The 15858-nt window shown below is 45.8% G+C and overlaps 1 protein-coding gene across 1 annotated transcript; it reads right to left on the bottom strand.

The window, feature by feature from the left end:
* Positions 1–175: 175 nt before the first annotated feature.
* LOC309331857 (NXPE family member 2-like) lies at positions 176–13629 on the bottom strand. Its single transcript, XM_081844379.1, has 8 exons — positions 13617–13629; positions 13207–13317; positions 11281–12059; positions 9529–9590; positions 8673–8894; positions 7498–7911; positions 2295–2513; positions 176–764 (listed from the first exon to the last, which is right to left on the bottom strand). Exons 2-8 carry the CDS (start codon positions 13306–13308, stop codon positions 229–231), a joined length of 2334 nt encoding a protein of 777 aa, XP_081700505.1. The 5' UTR covers positions 13309–13317; positions 13617–13629; the 3' UTR covers positions 176–228.
* Positions 13630–15858: the final 2229 nt, after the last annotated feature.

The following is a 15858-nucleotide window of genomic DNA, read 5'->3' as shown; positions in this document are numbered from 1 at the left end:
GATGATTTCAGGCTTAAAAGTTTGCAGGCACCTTGGTGTAGGCATCTGGTATAGGCACTTAGGTCACAATCCAAGGAGACAATTTTTAGCCATGCCCAAGACTTCAATATGATGCATCTATACACCTTCTCTGTAGTGGCACCCACCCATCAGAAGTCAAACAGATAAGCATCTATTTGATTTTTAGAAGGGAAGTTTTTAATTGTTGATGTTTTACAGATGTAACTTTTAACAGATGTAAGTTAAAAGCATATTAATTTGATTCGCAACCACATGATCTGCTGGGTGGACACTGCTTGTGCCGTAGGCAACCGTCATGTCCCAGGCGTCGACAAAACCCACTTTTAGATCCCGAAAAATGTCCCTTAGCGCAAGGTATTGGGCATAGCCATGGAAGTCACCAAATCTTTCCTGGTCGATGTCTATCTCCCGGGTGTTCTCTGCTTTGATGATGACTTTTGTATCTGGGCTCCTCAGGAGAAGGCGCTGGATGGCTCCCCGGATGTTGATCATCCTTTGAATGAAGAGCTTGATGGGGAAGGGACGGAAGTGCTGGCCCAAGGAGATGACAACCACCGTGTCTCCGTCGCCTGCCACGTTGTCAATCTCTCGAGCGACATAGCTGTGGTCTTTTGTGGTATATTCGTGGACTGTAATGATGGGGTGGCCATGTTTTTTCCATTGGACTTGGATGTTCCTGGCCGTGTCTATGGAAAGCAGATTCCGGAGCTTCCCAGTCCCATAGGTGTCAAAAGGTTTTAGGGCTAGCAACAAAATAAAGACATAGGATCAGTGCAAGTTGATGCTAGGGAGATAAAGCCATATGCACAACCGACTACCGCAGGTGAGTGGGTGCCATTTTGTCATGGAGACCTGTTCTCATGTGTCAAGACACTTTCGATAATGAAAAAATAGCAGCCGTGATCTGTAAGGATTAATGCTGGACTTTCAACTCCCAGAAGCCCTATTCAGTATGGGCAGTAGCCAAGGATGATGGGAATTGTAGTCTAACATCTGGAAGGCCACAGAGTAGCCACCCCCAGATTAACAGCAGGTGGATGCTTGAGGTAGGTGGCTGTGGTTAGTGAGCTGAAGGCCTCATGGAAAGTATCTCGACTACCACAAAGCCCACTAACTGCCTAGTCTGCCTTGTTAAGTTGGGTGTGAGAAACATTCAATCCTCCAGAAGTTTTTGAACTACAACTTCCATCATTCCTGGCTATTGACTAAGTCTTCTGGGGGTGATGGGAATTACAGTTCAGCAACATCTAAAGGGGCTAAGGTTCCCCACAAATTTTCGCTGCCTTTTCGCCTAGTGAGGAACGAACTACTCGCCATCTGTGTGAGATTTTCCATAAGACATAATTGCTTTCCTTTGGAGCACATGTTAAATCTCACCTGAAGTCCTTAAATTGAGCATAATTCCAAAATGTGTTGTCACTAGTCTTGCCCCCAAATGACTCACTCGGCTCTTGCATGATGGGTGATTCCAGGGCACCCTTGCATCATTGCCCTCAGTATTCCAAAAATGGGGGTACTGGGCCTTCGAGAACTACCATTCAATTCCACAGAGGCTTGGAAAATCTGTTAAGTGTTAATTTGTCCCCACTGTAAGGTTATAAGGATTATCTAAGCCTATATTTGCTTCCAGCCTGGATTTCTCATTAGCTGGGGAACTCTCCCCTGCCTAGGTCCCATTGACTCCAAGGTCTGGGCATTGTTCTTTCCAGGCATGAACCAACTATGTGACAAGAAATCGCAAAGCAGCAGCCCAAAATCTGTAGAACCACTTTCCTCAAAGAGCCAGTGGTAGTGTACTGGTGCAGGCTTTCCAACCTTAGCCCTCCTGATGTTTTTGGCCTACAACTCCCATGATCCCTAGCTGGCAGGACCAGTGGTCAGGGATGATGGGAATTGTAGTCTCAAAACATCTGGAGGGCCCGAGGTTGAGGAAGCCTGGGTTAGAGTGTCGGACTAGGACCTGGGAGACCAGGCTTCAAATCCTCCCATTTGGCCATGAAGCTCCCTAGGTGACATTCGCTACCTCACAGGGTTGTTGTGGGGGATTAAATGAGGAGGGGAAGAACTCTGCATGCCTCAAGCCCCTTGGAGGAAAAAGATGGGATATAAGTGCAATAAATAAAAATGGAGAACGGAAAACCAATATTTGTGAGAGACAGCATCTGCCTGCTGGCAGGAGCTGTTCCTGGGAAGGATCAGGAGTAACAGGAGGCGGCAACATCGAGTCTGAGCAAATGGTGGTGGGTGCTCTGCCAGATTTTCAGGGAACCTACTGTCCACAGTGTTTTCCAGATGTTCTAGCCATTGTCGCACTGTTGAGTCTCCCATGAAATAAACCTGCTTTTTCCCCAAGCAAGTGTTAATCTCATCCGCAGTCCCCATGCTGGACGTTCTGCAAAAGACGGGGTTCCACTGGTCCTTCCACACAAAGCCAATGGGGAATGCGGAGCTCATCCCGACCATGCACTTCTGGCTTGGCGCCATCTTGCTCCCTGGTAAACAATGAGAACAAAAACAGCTAAGTGGACGGTTGCATCTGTTGGTAGGTTTTGGTGCACTCAACTTGCTAAGGGGGGTTTCGTGTCAACATCGCCCTTGAGCCAGTGTCACCAACTGGACTCATGCACTTCAACCCCGACTGGGCTAAGCGAGCTGGGTAGCACTTCCAGAGACCACCTGGTCAAAGTGCTGTGGACTCACAGCTTAGAGTTGTGAGCACCGGATTCACTTCCACAATACAGTCGTCGCACAGCAGAGTATAGCAGAGTCTGGCAGTGTATAAACAACTCGGAGAGCAGCTCTGTAGAATATCTTCTTTTATTCTGTAACTACAGCTATAATACAAAACTATACAGAGCTAAATAGGTCTAAGCATAAATGAATGCTACACTGAGTGTCTGCAGCTGCTCTTAGCAGCAACCTTATATCTACACGATCTCTAACACTCAGTCTCTCTCTCTCTCTGACACACTGACTGACTGACTGACTTGGTGCTGGAGCTGAATAAGTAGAAAGCAAAACACTGCTCCTCCTCTCTGGAGAATCAGCAGACTCGTCAGGAGATTCTTGGATATGGGAGGGGTGAAATCTCCTCATTTAGATGGATAGAGAAAGAGACCTCCAGACTCCCAGAGCATCCCTGTACAGTGGTGCCTCGCAAGACGAAATTAATCCGTTCTGCGATTCTCTTCATCTAGCGGTTTTTTCGTCTTGCGAAGCAAGCCCATTGACAGCGGATTAGCGCTATTAGCGGTCTAGCGGCTTTTAGCGATCAGCTGTTAAGCGGCTTATCAGCGGAACAGCTGATAAGTGGCTTAGCGGCTTAGGAAAGGGGGGGGAGCGAAAAAAACCCGCGGGAACTCGCAAGATTTTTTCGTCTTGCGAAGCAACCCCATAGAGAAATTCGTTTAGCAAAGCGCCTCCAAAACGGAAAACCCTTTCGTCTAGCGGGTTTTCCGTCTTGCGAGGCGTTCATCTTGCGGGGTACCACTGTACTTTTATCTCTATGCTGACTTCTCTCCATCCTTTGAAGTTTAGGCCGATACATCTCAGGTGGCATCCTGTTCTCAATTCCCTCCTCCTTTCTGCTCACACTTGCTCTGGACCTTGAGACGAGAGGTAATCTTGGATCTACCTTCTGAGAACAAAGGGGCAAGCGTGGCTCCTTTGTTTCTCCAACTCATTAGTTAGCTAGGACTAGAGAACTCTTTCCTATCCAGAATGTACTTCCCTTGATAAACATAAGCTTTCTTGTGCTCAGCCAAGTCTGAATACCTTTCAGCTAAAGGTGTGCTTCAAGCAAGTATTCATTTAACGAAAGCTAGCTTCTGCTGTTGCATGCAAATTCTATATGCAAACAGCATCAACCGGCTGCTCTTCCTGGCTTTGATCAAAACCACATACAGTGGTACCTCAGGTTAAGTACTTAATTCGTTCCGTAGGTCCGTTCTTAACCTGAAACTGTTCTTAACCTGAAGCACCATTTTAGCTAATGGGGCCTCCTGCTGCTGCTGCGCTGCCGGAGCATGATTTCTGTTCTCACCCTGAAGCAAAGTTCTTAACCTGAAGCACTATTTCTGGGTTAGCGGAGTCTGTAACCTGAAGCATATGTAATATGAAGCATATGTAACCCGAGGTACCACTGTAACACAATCTATGGAAAAAGAAAACTTTCCCAAATTGTTATTTCTAAAGCCAATCAACAGGGGGAGCCTGCCGCAACATAGGAAGATGTCTTCTACTGAGTCAGGCCTTGGTCATTCTAGCTCAGTAATGTATACACTGACTGGCAGCAGCTCTCCTGGGTTTCAAGCAAGGAGTATCTCTCAGCTCTTCCTGGAGATGCCGGGAATCGGCCTGGGCCTTTCTGCAGCTCATAACTTGTAAAACTACCTGTGCAAGAGAAGCTTGTGGGTGGGTGTGGGTGTCTAAGCCCTGCAGACCTTGGCTTCCTGCAGAGGTGTAGAAGGGCAGAGTGCTCAGCTTCTTATCAACCCTTGTTTCTTTTCCTTCAACACATGTTTCTGAGGGCAGATCTACACACGGTTTTTAACTTTAAGGAAGGGTTAAGGAATGGTTTTGATAACGCATATGGACACAGGACTTTTAACGTTCACAATGTGATATTAAAATGAGACACAAAGGGTGCTACAGAGCAACCAGCAGTAGTGAGACAGCATTTTGAACAAAAAAGGTAAAAAACACTTTAGTTTACAAGTATGCCCTGTGATGTTTTAGAACAACGTATCTAATATTGTTATAATAATGCTAAACAGGTCTGTGTAGATCCAGCTGAACATTTCCCTCTATGGATTTTTATAGGAACCAGGTAAGCCTGTGTGAAAGCATCACTTATTTGGTACTAAAGGAAAAAAGAAAAAGACTTCAGTTCACTTATCCCTTGTTTTTATTTCCTTGAGCAACAGAAATTTCTTTGCAGTTTTACTCGCCCTATTTAATTCCAACAGCTGTCTATACTCAGCACAACCTTGTCTCGCAATACAATTCCAAAACATTTCACAATTCTAACATTCAACCATTGGGTTGTTTTTTTATTTAAAGATCTGACATTTGACTCAGGAGCACTCTTGCTTTCCAATGGCAGGGCTCAGCTCTGCAGTATTATAATTCTTTTAAATTTATATCCCATTTTTCCTCCCAAGGGAGCCCAAGTGACTTAACAGTTAAAACATCCAAAAACAATTCTAATACAGATGCAGACTGTGAAAGTAAATTCCAAAATGAAGACCTCTGCATATTTTCCACCACGATCCCCATCTTTGGAATTCCAAGGACCCTTCAGCTTTAGAACATCTAACTTTAGAAGTGAATTCACCTCTGCTACCAGGTTGGGCAATGCCAGGGAATCTCACATTTTGGTATCTGCCTAGAAATTGGCACCTTATAGTGCAGCTGCACAAGATGATTAGCATCCTTTGCTAGCACCTTTTTTCATTGACTTCATTTCCCCTCCTTCTTCCTCTCTATACTGCCTTATGTGATTGGCTGCAGAATCCCATCAAATTTTGTTTTCAGGGGTCCAACAGCAGTATTTGTGTGATCACATGTGATGCCACAACTAATTGGTGAAATGCTAGTGAAAGTGAAGGAGGTGGAGACGAACCACAGAGAAAGAACACTGAAAGTGAAAGGTACTCCTTTGATAAACATGAAATGGGGCTCCTTCTTGCAGCAATTGCCCACTATCCAGATTTTGTAAGGGGCAATGCTTGCCCAACTGTGGGGTGGGGAGGGAGAAGATCTCTTGCACAGTTGAAATGGAGGGTGTCAAATCTGAGAGATGCAATGCTGTCACAAGGCTATGTTTGTATAACATACAAGACCATGTAACACCGGTCCTGAAAGACCTACATTGGCTCCCAGTATGTTTCCAAGCACAATTCAAAGTGTTGGTGCTGATCTTTAAAGCCCTAAGTGGCCTCAGTCCAGTATACCTGAAGGAGTGTCTCCACCCCCATCGTAAAGCCCGGACACTGAGGTCCAGCTCCGAGGGCCTTCTGGTGGTTCCCTCACTGCAAGAAGCAAAACTACAGGGAACCAGGCAGAGGTCCTTCTCAGTAGTGGTGCCTGCCCTGTGGAACGCCCTCCCATCAGATGTCAAAGCGATAAATAACTACCTGACATTTAGAAGACATCTGAAGGCAGCCCTGTTTAGGGAAGTTTTTAATGTGTGACATTTTAATGTATTTTTAATCTTTGTTGGAAGAGTGGCTGGGGAAACCTAGCCAGATGTGTGGGGTACAAATAATAATAATAATAATGATAATAATAATAATAATAATAATATAGCAAGGCAAGTTCACAGCACTTTGGAAAAATATGTATAGGGCAATTGTTCTGTGGGGCTAAGCATGTTATGTGTTAACAGATGCTTTCTCAGTGAGTTATGCACCTGCTGCAAGTTAAACACTTCTCTTTGACTCCAGGCCATAGGAGCCAACTCCAGGGGGCCATGGGTGTTTGGGCACCCACAAAAATATAATTGTGGGTGCTGGGTACCCACAAAGTCAGTGAGAAAAGCTGGCAGGGGGCAGCTGTGCTGCCTCTGAAAAAGAAGTAGTTCAGCTCCATCCTCTGCAGCCAACCAGTGAAGCACCTTTTTCTGAGGGAGCGGGCCTGGACGTCAGAGGCCCTCCCTGTGGAAAAGGGTGCCTTGCTGGCTGCAGAGAGGAGGAGGAGGAAGAGAAGCTGCAGCCACCGAAATGCAGACATGCAACATCACACACACAGACACACCTGCACATGGTCATGTGACGTCACACGCACAGTGTGCAGGCGTGTGTGTGATGTGACACGACCGCATTGCATTGGCGGGCACCCACAATCCTGAGGGTGAGCTGACACCCCTGCTCAAGGCAGCTTTCCTCAAACCTAGTGCCTTAGCAGATGTTGCTGCACTGCAACTTCCATTAGTCCCATCCAGCAAGGCCAATGGTCAGTTGCTCAGAAGCAGACAAAACCAGCTTTACTTTCTCAGCAAATTTTGTATCATTTGTGGACTGGAAGCAACAGCAAATAGCAGTTGCATTCACTGGATTGATTTCTGTTCCAGACATGGGATGAATCTGTGAACATTGTGAGATTTTTTGTTGTTGTGGGTGGGGGGTAGACAGAGGATGTTTGGGGTACCAACCCATCCTTGGACCTAAGTGCTTAGTAAGTTTGACTGACTTCTTCACACCCAGACCTGAACTGATATTCGCTCTCCAGGTGATCAAATGTCAAGAGGACTTAGGGATATAAATCAGTGTGACCGCCCTCCCCCATCTTCATTAAGTTTCCTGGTAGACTGGAACTTTATACTGTCTCTGTCTCCAACCCTCTCTTCCCTAAACTAACAGATGTATGTTAAAAACATAATGATTTGGTTCCAGATCACATGGTCAGGTGGATGGACGTCATAAATGGCGTAAGCAATGTTCATATCCCAGGCATCTATGAAACCAACATTGAGACCTTGGAAGATGTCCATTACGGCAAGGTTTTGGGGGTAGCCATTGACATCACCCAACCGCTCCATGTCTGTGTCCATCTCCCGAGTGTTCTCTGTCCTGATGATGACTCTTGTTTCTGGGCTTCTCAGAAGTAGGTGGTGGATGGCTTGGCGGATGTTAAGCAGCCTCCTGACAAAAAGATCCATAGGGAAAGGGCGGAAGTGCTGGCCCAGAGTGATGGCAATGACCGTGTCTTTGTCCCCAGCCAGCCTGTCAATTTCATTGGTGATGTAATTGCCGTCCTTTACAGAGAAAAGTTTCCTAGAGACAAAAGGGTTCCCGTGTCTTTTCCACTGAATGAAAGTCCTCCTCTCCAGATCCAAAGCTACGTGCGTTTTGAATGGTCCAGCACTGTGGCCATCAAAGAGCTTCAATGCTAGCAAACAATAAAAGGAAGAGAGTTTGAAAGGGGGAAAGGGGGTCAACCAGCTCTTGCACCTAAAAAAGGGAATCAGGCATCCTAATATTTGAAAAGTGGTGTTACTTGGTAGCATTGATGTGGACCTAACTTTTAATGGCAGTTTTGGGTCCTCAGTGGGGAGAGCACTTTTAGTCTTCTTCTTTCATTGTAGCTAAGTTTGTGTTTAATGTGTATCAGAGAAAGAGCATGTGGGCTCTGGACTCTGCAGATCAAGTCCATGGGGAGGGAGTCTACCCTACCCTTGTGGCTAGCAAGGAAGAGGCAGATAGCAATAGCTGGGTTTAAAAGTTGGCCACAACTTCATAGAATCGTAGAGTTGGAAGGGACCCTGAGGATCATCTAGGCCAGACATGGCCAAACTTGACCCTCCGGCTGTTTTGGGACTACAACTCCCATCATCCCTAGCTAACAGGACCTAGTGGTCAGGGATGATGGGAATTGTAGTCCCAAAACAGCTGGAGGGCCAAGTTTGGCCATGCCTGAATTCTAGTCCAACCCTCTGCAATGCAGGAAAATGCAGTTGTCCCATACAGGGATAAACCTGCAACCGTGGCATTATCATGCGCTAATTAACTGTGCTATCCATTAATTACATGCAGTAAATCATCAACTGCAACCAATGTGTATACGAATGGGAATGGGATGCGAAGCTGAAGCCAAAAGCAAAGGGTGCTCGGAGCAAATCTGAAGGCAACCCGCATACCAGGAGAACGTACTTGCCACCTTTTCAGTAAGGTAATAGATCCATTGCCTTAACGTTGAATCCCCCATGAGATAAATCTTCTTCATCTTCAGGCATTCCTGGATTTGATCCAATGTGCTAAAATCAGATACGGAGCAAAACTGTGGGTGCCAAACCTCCTGCAAGGCATAGCCGCTGGGAACGGGCAAGTTCATCCCGATCATGCATTTGTCTCTTGCCATCATCGTCGTACTTCCTAACAGAAACAGATGAGGGATATTTGGTGGTGAACATAGAAAGAGCTGCATTTCTGGAGCTTCAGTTTCCTTGTGTGGGATTTAAGCATCTTTGGAATATGGTGTGCCCCTGGCACTTTGAGTTCAAAAGGACAGGACCCTTCAATATCATTGAAGAATTATGTGAGAGACTGAGTTCTGAGATACTGCTTAGATTAGAGACTCCTGTGGATTTCCCTCTTCCTCCAAAGCCTTGTTCTTTTTAGATGCACAGCAGATAGGACTTCAATGGGTCTACTCTGAGTAATACTAGCACTAAATACAGCCCAGAGTCTTCCGAGTCAGACTATTGGTCCATCTACGTCCTTATTGCCTACACCAGCTGGTAGCAGTGTTGCAGAATTTCATACTGGAGTTTTTCCTTGTTCTATCTGGACATGAAGCACAAATTGAACCTGGGATCTTCTGCATGCAAAGCCAATGTTCTGCCACTGAGCGGCAATCTCTCCAAAAGTGTTTAGCATGCTTGAAAGAAATAGTTCTGAGGAATGGGGAGAGTTTACATCAGATCTGGTGGCAAAGTGTCACTACAGCTGGTGCTAAGCCATGCACGATTCATCAAAGAAACCCATGTTGGTTAAAAAGACAACTTACTGTTACAGGATAGGACACGAATCTCCCCAAAGCTCTGTGGTATCTCGATCCCAATGTTGTCCCTTCAAAGACAGAAGAGAATGGCAAATGAGTGCATAGGAAATAAGAATGCTTCTTTGCCTCTATTTGACCTTCTCTACACGTGTGTCACAGGGACGCGGGTGGCGCTGTGGGTTAAACCACAGAGCCTAGGACTTGACGATCAGAAGGTTGGCAGTTCGAATCCCCATGACGGAGTGAGCTCCCATTGCTCGGTCCCTGCTCCTGCCAACCTAGCAGTTCGAAAGCGCGTCAAAGTGCAAGTAGATAAATAGGTACCGCTCCGGCGGGAAGGTAAAGGCATCTCCGTGCGCTGCTCTGGTTTGCCAGAAGCGGCTTAGTCATGCTGGCCACATGACCCAGAAGCTGTACGCCGGCTCCCTTGGCCAATAAAGCAAGATGAGCGCCGCAATCCCAGAGTCGGCCACGACTGGACCTAATGGTCAGGGGTCCATTTACCTTTACCTTACACGTGCGTCACGCATGTGTTGGGATCATGCTGGCAAAAAGTGTCCTTGGGTATGATGGAGGACTCTGTCCCATTGCCACCATTCAAGGGCGAGTCCGGTTGGCTTCTGCAGGTTATGGAGGGAGAGGGGTGGCCTTGTCTTATACATCAGACAGCAAAGCATCTTGGGTCAGCACTGGGTACCTATTGCTAGGTAGGAGAAACAAGACCATCTTCCGGAGAAGACTGCTGCAGGAAATCTGGCAAGGGCACTTGCATAAGAATGAAATAATTGCAAGCAAATTTATGGGGAAGGGGGTTTGAAACAGCCAAAGGACTCCTTGGCAAACTTGTAGCATTTTGCAATCGTTGAAAGCCAGATTGGCCCTGGCAGATCCCAAATACTGTGTAGCTTCTTTTCTGGAAATGGTTCTGTTCCACGCTATATTTGAGGGTCTCTAACTCAGGTGTGAAGGGACACAGGGGCGCTGTGGTCTGAACCACTGAGCCTCTTGGGCTTGCTGATCAGAAGGTCAGCAGTTCAAATCCCTGCGACGGGGTGAGCTCCCATTGCTTGGTCCCAGTTCCTGCCAATCTAGCAGTTTGAAAGCATGCCAAAAAAAGAAAAAGAAAAGTGCAAGTAGATAAATAGGTACCACTCCAGCGGGAAAGTAAATGGCATTTCCATGTGCTGCTGTGGTTGCATCAGAAGTGGCTTAGTCATGCTGGCCACATGACCCGGAAAAACTGTCTGTGGGCAAATGCTGGCTCACTCGGCCAGTAAAGCGAGATGAGTGCCGCAACCCCAAAGTCATCTGCGAGTGGACTTAACTGTCAGGGGTCCTTTACCTTTACCTTTTAACCCAGGTGTGGAGAAGAGAAACTGTAGCTCTCCAGATGTTGGTGGTCTCCAATTCCCATCATCCCATTGGTCATGGTAGCTGGGACTGATGGGAGTTGGAGTCCAATAACATCTGGAGGGCCACAGAGTTCCCTCTGCTTTAACCCAAAGAGAGAGACGTTAATGGTGCAGATGACTCATGTACTGAGCTGTGATAAAGCTTCAAGGTTTCTCTCCCAGTTTTGTTTGGACTTCTACCTCTGTGATCCCCAGACTGCTCCAAGGTCCTCACATAAGGGACCCACCTGCCCCTTTCCCACCAATATTTATATTCAGCTTCCAAATGAGTTCTTATAAATCTTCCCACACTCACAACCAGTGCATTGCTGTCTAAGCTATAGGTCTGATATGGAATTGCAAACACCTCTTAAAAAGGCTCTGCTCCAAGGATGTGAGGTAGGTGATGGGCTTGTTGTCAGTCGTCAGGAGAACAAATGCTTCACAGGGCACATTCTTTGGTTTTATGCAGTAGAAGGCTTCTTGGTCTCGTTCATCTAGATACTCGCACAGTTCTGCATTTGTCTCTATGACAAAACCACATTTGGTGCAGACGTGTGATGTTCCATTTAAAAATGTGCCTGTAAAAGCTATTTTGTCGTAGCCTTTCTTCCTCGCAGCCCACAGTGCAGAAACTCCTTCACTGGGGTGGATGAGCAAGATGGACACTCTGACATCGCCCTCCCAAAATAAAGTGAAATTGACTAGGTACGTCCCATTCCTATAGTCTGTGATGTGCCCAGAAGCTCCAGCCCCAAGACTTGAAGAGTAGATCCTCACTCGTAAGAAGTCTCCTCCATATTCCTTTCTCTTCCCCAAGTGGTTGTACAAATCCAGTCGAACTATCAAGGGATCTCCAACACAATAAGAACCCTTTTGCTTTAATATGGCGGCCTTGCTGTTCTTGGCACTTGTGGTGGTCATAATATCTGTGAAAGTGATGCTGGGCATTATCTGGTCCAGTTTTGCAATGATTTCCTTCACCTCCTGTTCTTTTTTCCACCGTTGCACCCTAGTCCTGCACTGGGCTGCATTCTCTGTCTGACAAATCCTATTCCCCGTGAATCTAAGGCAAAAATCTTCATTTGTTTCCAAAGCACCTAGAAAATCCACTGGTTCTTTCATGTGATCTCCAAAGAGAGTGATCTTTAAAGAGAAACAAGAGAAGGCAAATGATAAGGAAACAGAATTCAGATTTGCGCTCTCTCTCTCTCTCTCTCTCTCTCTCTCACACACACACACACACACACAGTTCTTGAGAACTTCACAGACACTGAGTCCTCTGTAATATCAACAGGGCATATATGAGCTGGGGTATCTAGGAACAAAGTGTCCTTCATAGAAAGATGTCAGATTCCAAATAAGACCCCTGGTCCATCTCCCCTTCCCTCTGACCAGCAGCAAGGAGAAGCTCTTTCCAGCTCTGTGGCTTGTGAGGTTGGGGGCTGAACAGGTGACTCCCTGGTCCTGAATGGGGTAATTGTGCCCCTGAATGACCAGGTGCAGCCTGGGAGCCATTTTGGACTCACAGCTGTCCATGGAGGTGCACATCAGTTCTGTGTCCAGGGCAGCTGTCTACCAGCTCCACCTGATACGCAGGCTGAGAACCTACCTTCCCATGGACTTTCTCATCAGAGTGGTGCATATTATGGTTATCTCCCTCTTGGACTACTGCAATGCGCTCTATGTGGGGCTACCTTTGAAGGCGACTCAGAAACTGCAACAAATCCAAAATGCAGCAGCTAGACTGGTGATTGGTAGTAGCTGCCGAGACCAAAAAACACCGGTCCTGAAAGACCTACATTGGCTCCCAGTACATTTCCAAGCATAATTCAAAGTGTTGGTGCTGACCTTTAAAGCCCTAAATGGCCTTGGCCTGGTATACCTAAAGGAGCGTCTCCACCCCCACCATTCAGCCTGGACACTGAGGTCCAGCTCTGAGGGCCTCCTGGCAGTTTCCTCACTGTGAGAAGTGAAGTTACAGGGAACCAGGAAGAGGGCCTTTCTCAGCAGTGGTGCTCTCCCTGTGGAATACCCTCCCATCAGATGTCAAGGAGATAACTATACAACCTTTACAAGGCATTTGAAGGCAGCCTCCTATAGGGAAGTTTTTAATGTTTTGTTATGTTCTTATATATGTTGGAAGCTGCCCAGAGTGGCTGGGGCAACCCAGTCAAATGGGTGGGGTACAAATAATAAAGTTGTTGTTTTTTTGTTATTATTATTATGAACATAGGATTTCTTTCACACACAGAAAATGCTCTGTCTGCAACTTATGCCCCACCCCTCTTACCTTGAACACCCTCCTGTACAGAGTATAGCTCAGGATGAGGAAGCCTGCCAAGCCCAATGTCAGAAGGAATCCTTTCCTGTTGATAGTGATGAAGAATGTCATGAGGATTGGCTGCAGGGAAATGGAGAACACACTCACTAAAGTGCCTCAGATCTCATGAAATCCTCCTTGCATATATAGTTGTGGGGCGAGCAGGGTGACTACGTAAGCAAAGCAAGCCGTGCGGATGAAGCTGCCAAGTGAAACAATTTGAAGGGAATTCTTCCACAAGTTTTCCTGAGCCCAGGAAGCGTGCACTTCCTTTTGGGAGCAAAGGGGTGGTTGCTGAGTTAGTGTCTGGCAGCAAAGCAACAGGTCACTTGGTCAGGAGCCCAAATCCAGCTGGCAAGAGACAGCAAGGAGAAGGAAACCTCAATTTTTGGGGGCTTCCTTGGGAATGGTGGCAGCATAAACCAGACCTTTGGATGACCCCCAGCAGGGAATAGTAACTGTTGGAAAAAGAACAGCTAATCACTTATCTGTAATTTCCTGCTTTGCAAGGATTAGACTAGATCATCATCATCATCATTTTTAATTTGTATACCGTCTTTCTGTCTTACAATACTCAAGGCGGTTTACAAGCTGAAGAAACAAAAAATGTACATCTTATAACAATCTAATGCAATACAAAAATGTGATAATAAAACATAACTTTAAAATAGGCAGCCTACATCAAAAAAGTAACATTCAGCAATTGTTAGAATAGTATAAAATAATAATATCAACATATAAAAGTTAAACAGAAATCCACTCAACAGTTACAATAAATAATATCTAAACTATAATCAATAAAACAACGGCAAGCCACAGTACATAAGATAATACAATGCACAGTGAGAAGCAGAGACTAGAGGGTAGAGCAACGCAGGTGGAAGGAGGCCTTGCCTGACGGAGGGGAGAGACTAGATGGCCCCTGGGTACCTTCCAGCTCTGCAATTTTGTGATCTATCCTTCTCTATCCCGCTATACCCAGCTTTGGGTGAGAGAACACTGGAGACTTTTGGTGTGTTTGCAATGTTCAGCTAATTTAATACTTTCAAGCTGTGCTCCTGTATTCAGCTGTGGTCCTGGAAACATGACTCAGCTAACTCAAATTCTCAGAAACTAAGATCACTTCCAGCTGGTGTGTATTGAGCAATGGGGCTTATTCGTTTTCACAAAATTTGTTGGGAAGATACGTCTGTGGGAGAGCATCTCCTGCAAGTTCCAAGGATCTCCGAAGCCTGTTCTGCAGTAACCTGTCCCTGTTCTGTGGAATAGCCTTCCTGTTGAGCTATGACAGGAGCACACTATCTGCACTTTCTGAAACAATTGTACATTTTTGTTCTGATAGGCTTTCCTAGCTGGAGAAATGAGTCTTTGTCATGAGTGTCGATTCGGAATGGTTTCAGCTTTGTTCTAAAGGTACTTATTGTATTTAATTGTTTTTATTGTACAGCACCTTGAGACGGTTGTATAGAAAGTGATTAATAAATCAATAATAAACAATATAAAAAATCAATGTCATGTGGTTGTTATCCTGCATTTTCCACTGTGAGTTTCCATCATTTTTCTTATGTCAAAAAGTCAGGCATGTTCTTGTTCTTTAGGGGATTCCTTTTTTTTTTTCTTCTTTTTTTTTTGCACACAATTGCAGCACTGTCATTCTATTAATCACCATTTACCTGGTATTTGGGGGGGGGGGCAGTTAGGGGGGGGGTTTGGTAGTGGGTTATGAAGATGTACTCTTATTGCATGTGGAAGATATGATGCTGACCTAGGATTTCTTGGTGGTGGCTCCTTGTTTATGGGATGCAGTTCGAAAGCACGTCAAAGAGCAAGTAGATAAATAGGTACCGCTCCAGTGGGAAGGTAAACGGCGTTTCCGTGTGCTGCTCTGGTTTGCCAGAAGCGGCTTAGTCATGCTGGCCACATGACCTGGAAGCTGCACGCCGGCTCCCTCGGCCAATAAAGTGAGATGAGCGCTGCAACCCCAGAATCAGTCATGACTGGACCTAATGTTCAGGGGTCCGTTTACCTTTACCTCCTTAGTGAGATGTGTCTGTCTCCCTCATATTTAACTTTCTGGATCGACTTAGAAACATTCCTATTCACTAAGGAATTTGATGACAGAAATATACTGTCCCTGACATCCCTGAAAACTATTAACTGAGAGGGTATGTGGCTGTTTTTCTATAATGTTCCTAATGCTTTTTAAATGTGTGTAGATTTTAAAAATGGCTTTAATTAGTCTCATATTAAAAGTATCTGTAGTGTATCCACCACTTACCACCAATTAATAGTGTGGTGGACTCACCCCACTAACTGCCCCCCCCCCAATTAAATATAGCACACACAACTCACTGTATACCCATTGCACAGTTTTACAATTTACCACGGGCTTTCGTGTGGGGGACTTGCATGAGGGAAAACTTAGTGCCTCAGACAGGAGTCGATCAAACAAACAGGAAAAGTCTTATTAAACAAAAAGAATGTGCAGAAGTGGTCCTCCGGTTGCGAATTCCTTGGGATGCGGCTGGACCTCCAGAACAGATCCCATTCACAACAGGAGGTAACGATGTATTGACAAACTGGTGCAGAAGAGGGAAATCAAGATGACAAAAGTCCTGGAAA

This window comes from Podarcis erhardii, assembly GCF_964252035.2.
Source record: "Podarcis erhardii genome assembly, chromosome: 16".
NCBI classification, from domain to species: domain Eukaryota; kingdom Metazoa; phylum Chordata; class Lepidosauria; order Squamata; family Lacertidae; genus Podarcis; species Podarcis erhardii.
The sequence above is the reverse complement of the archived record's forward strand: the minus strand, read 5'-3'. Positions and strand labels throughout refer to the sequence as shown.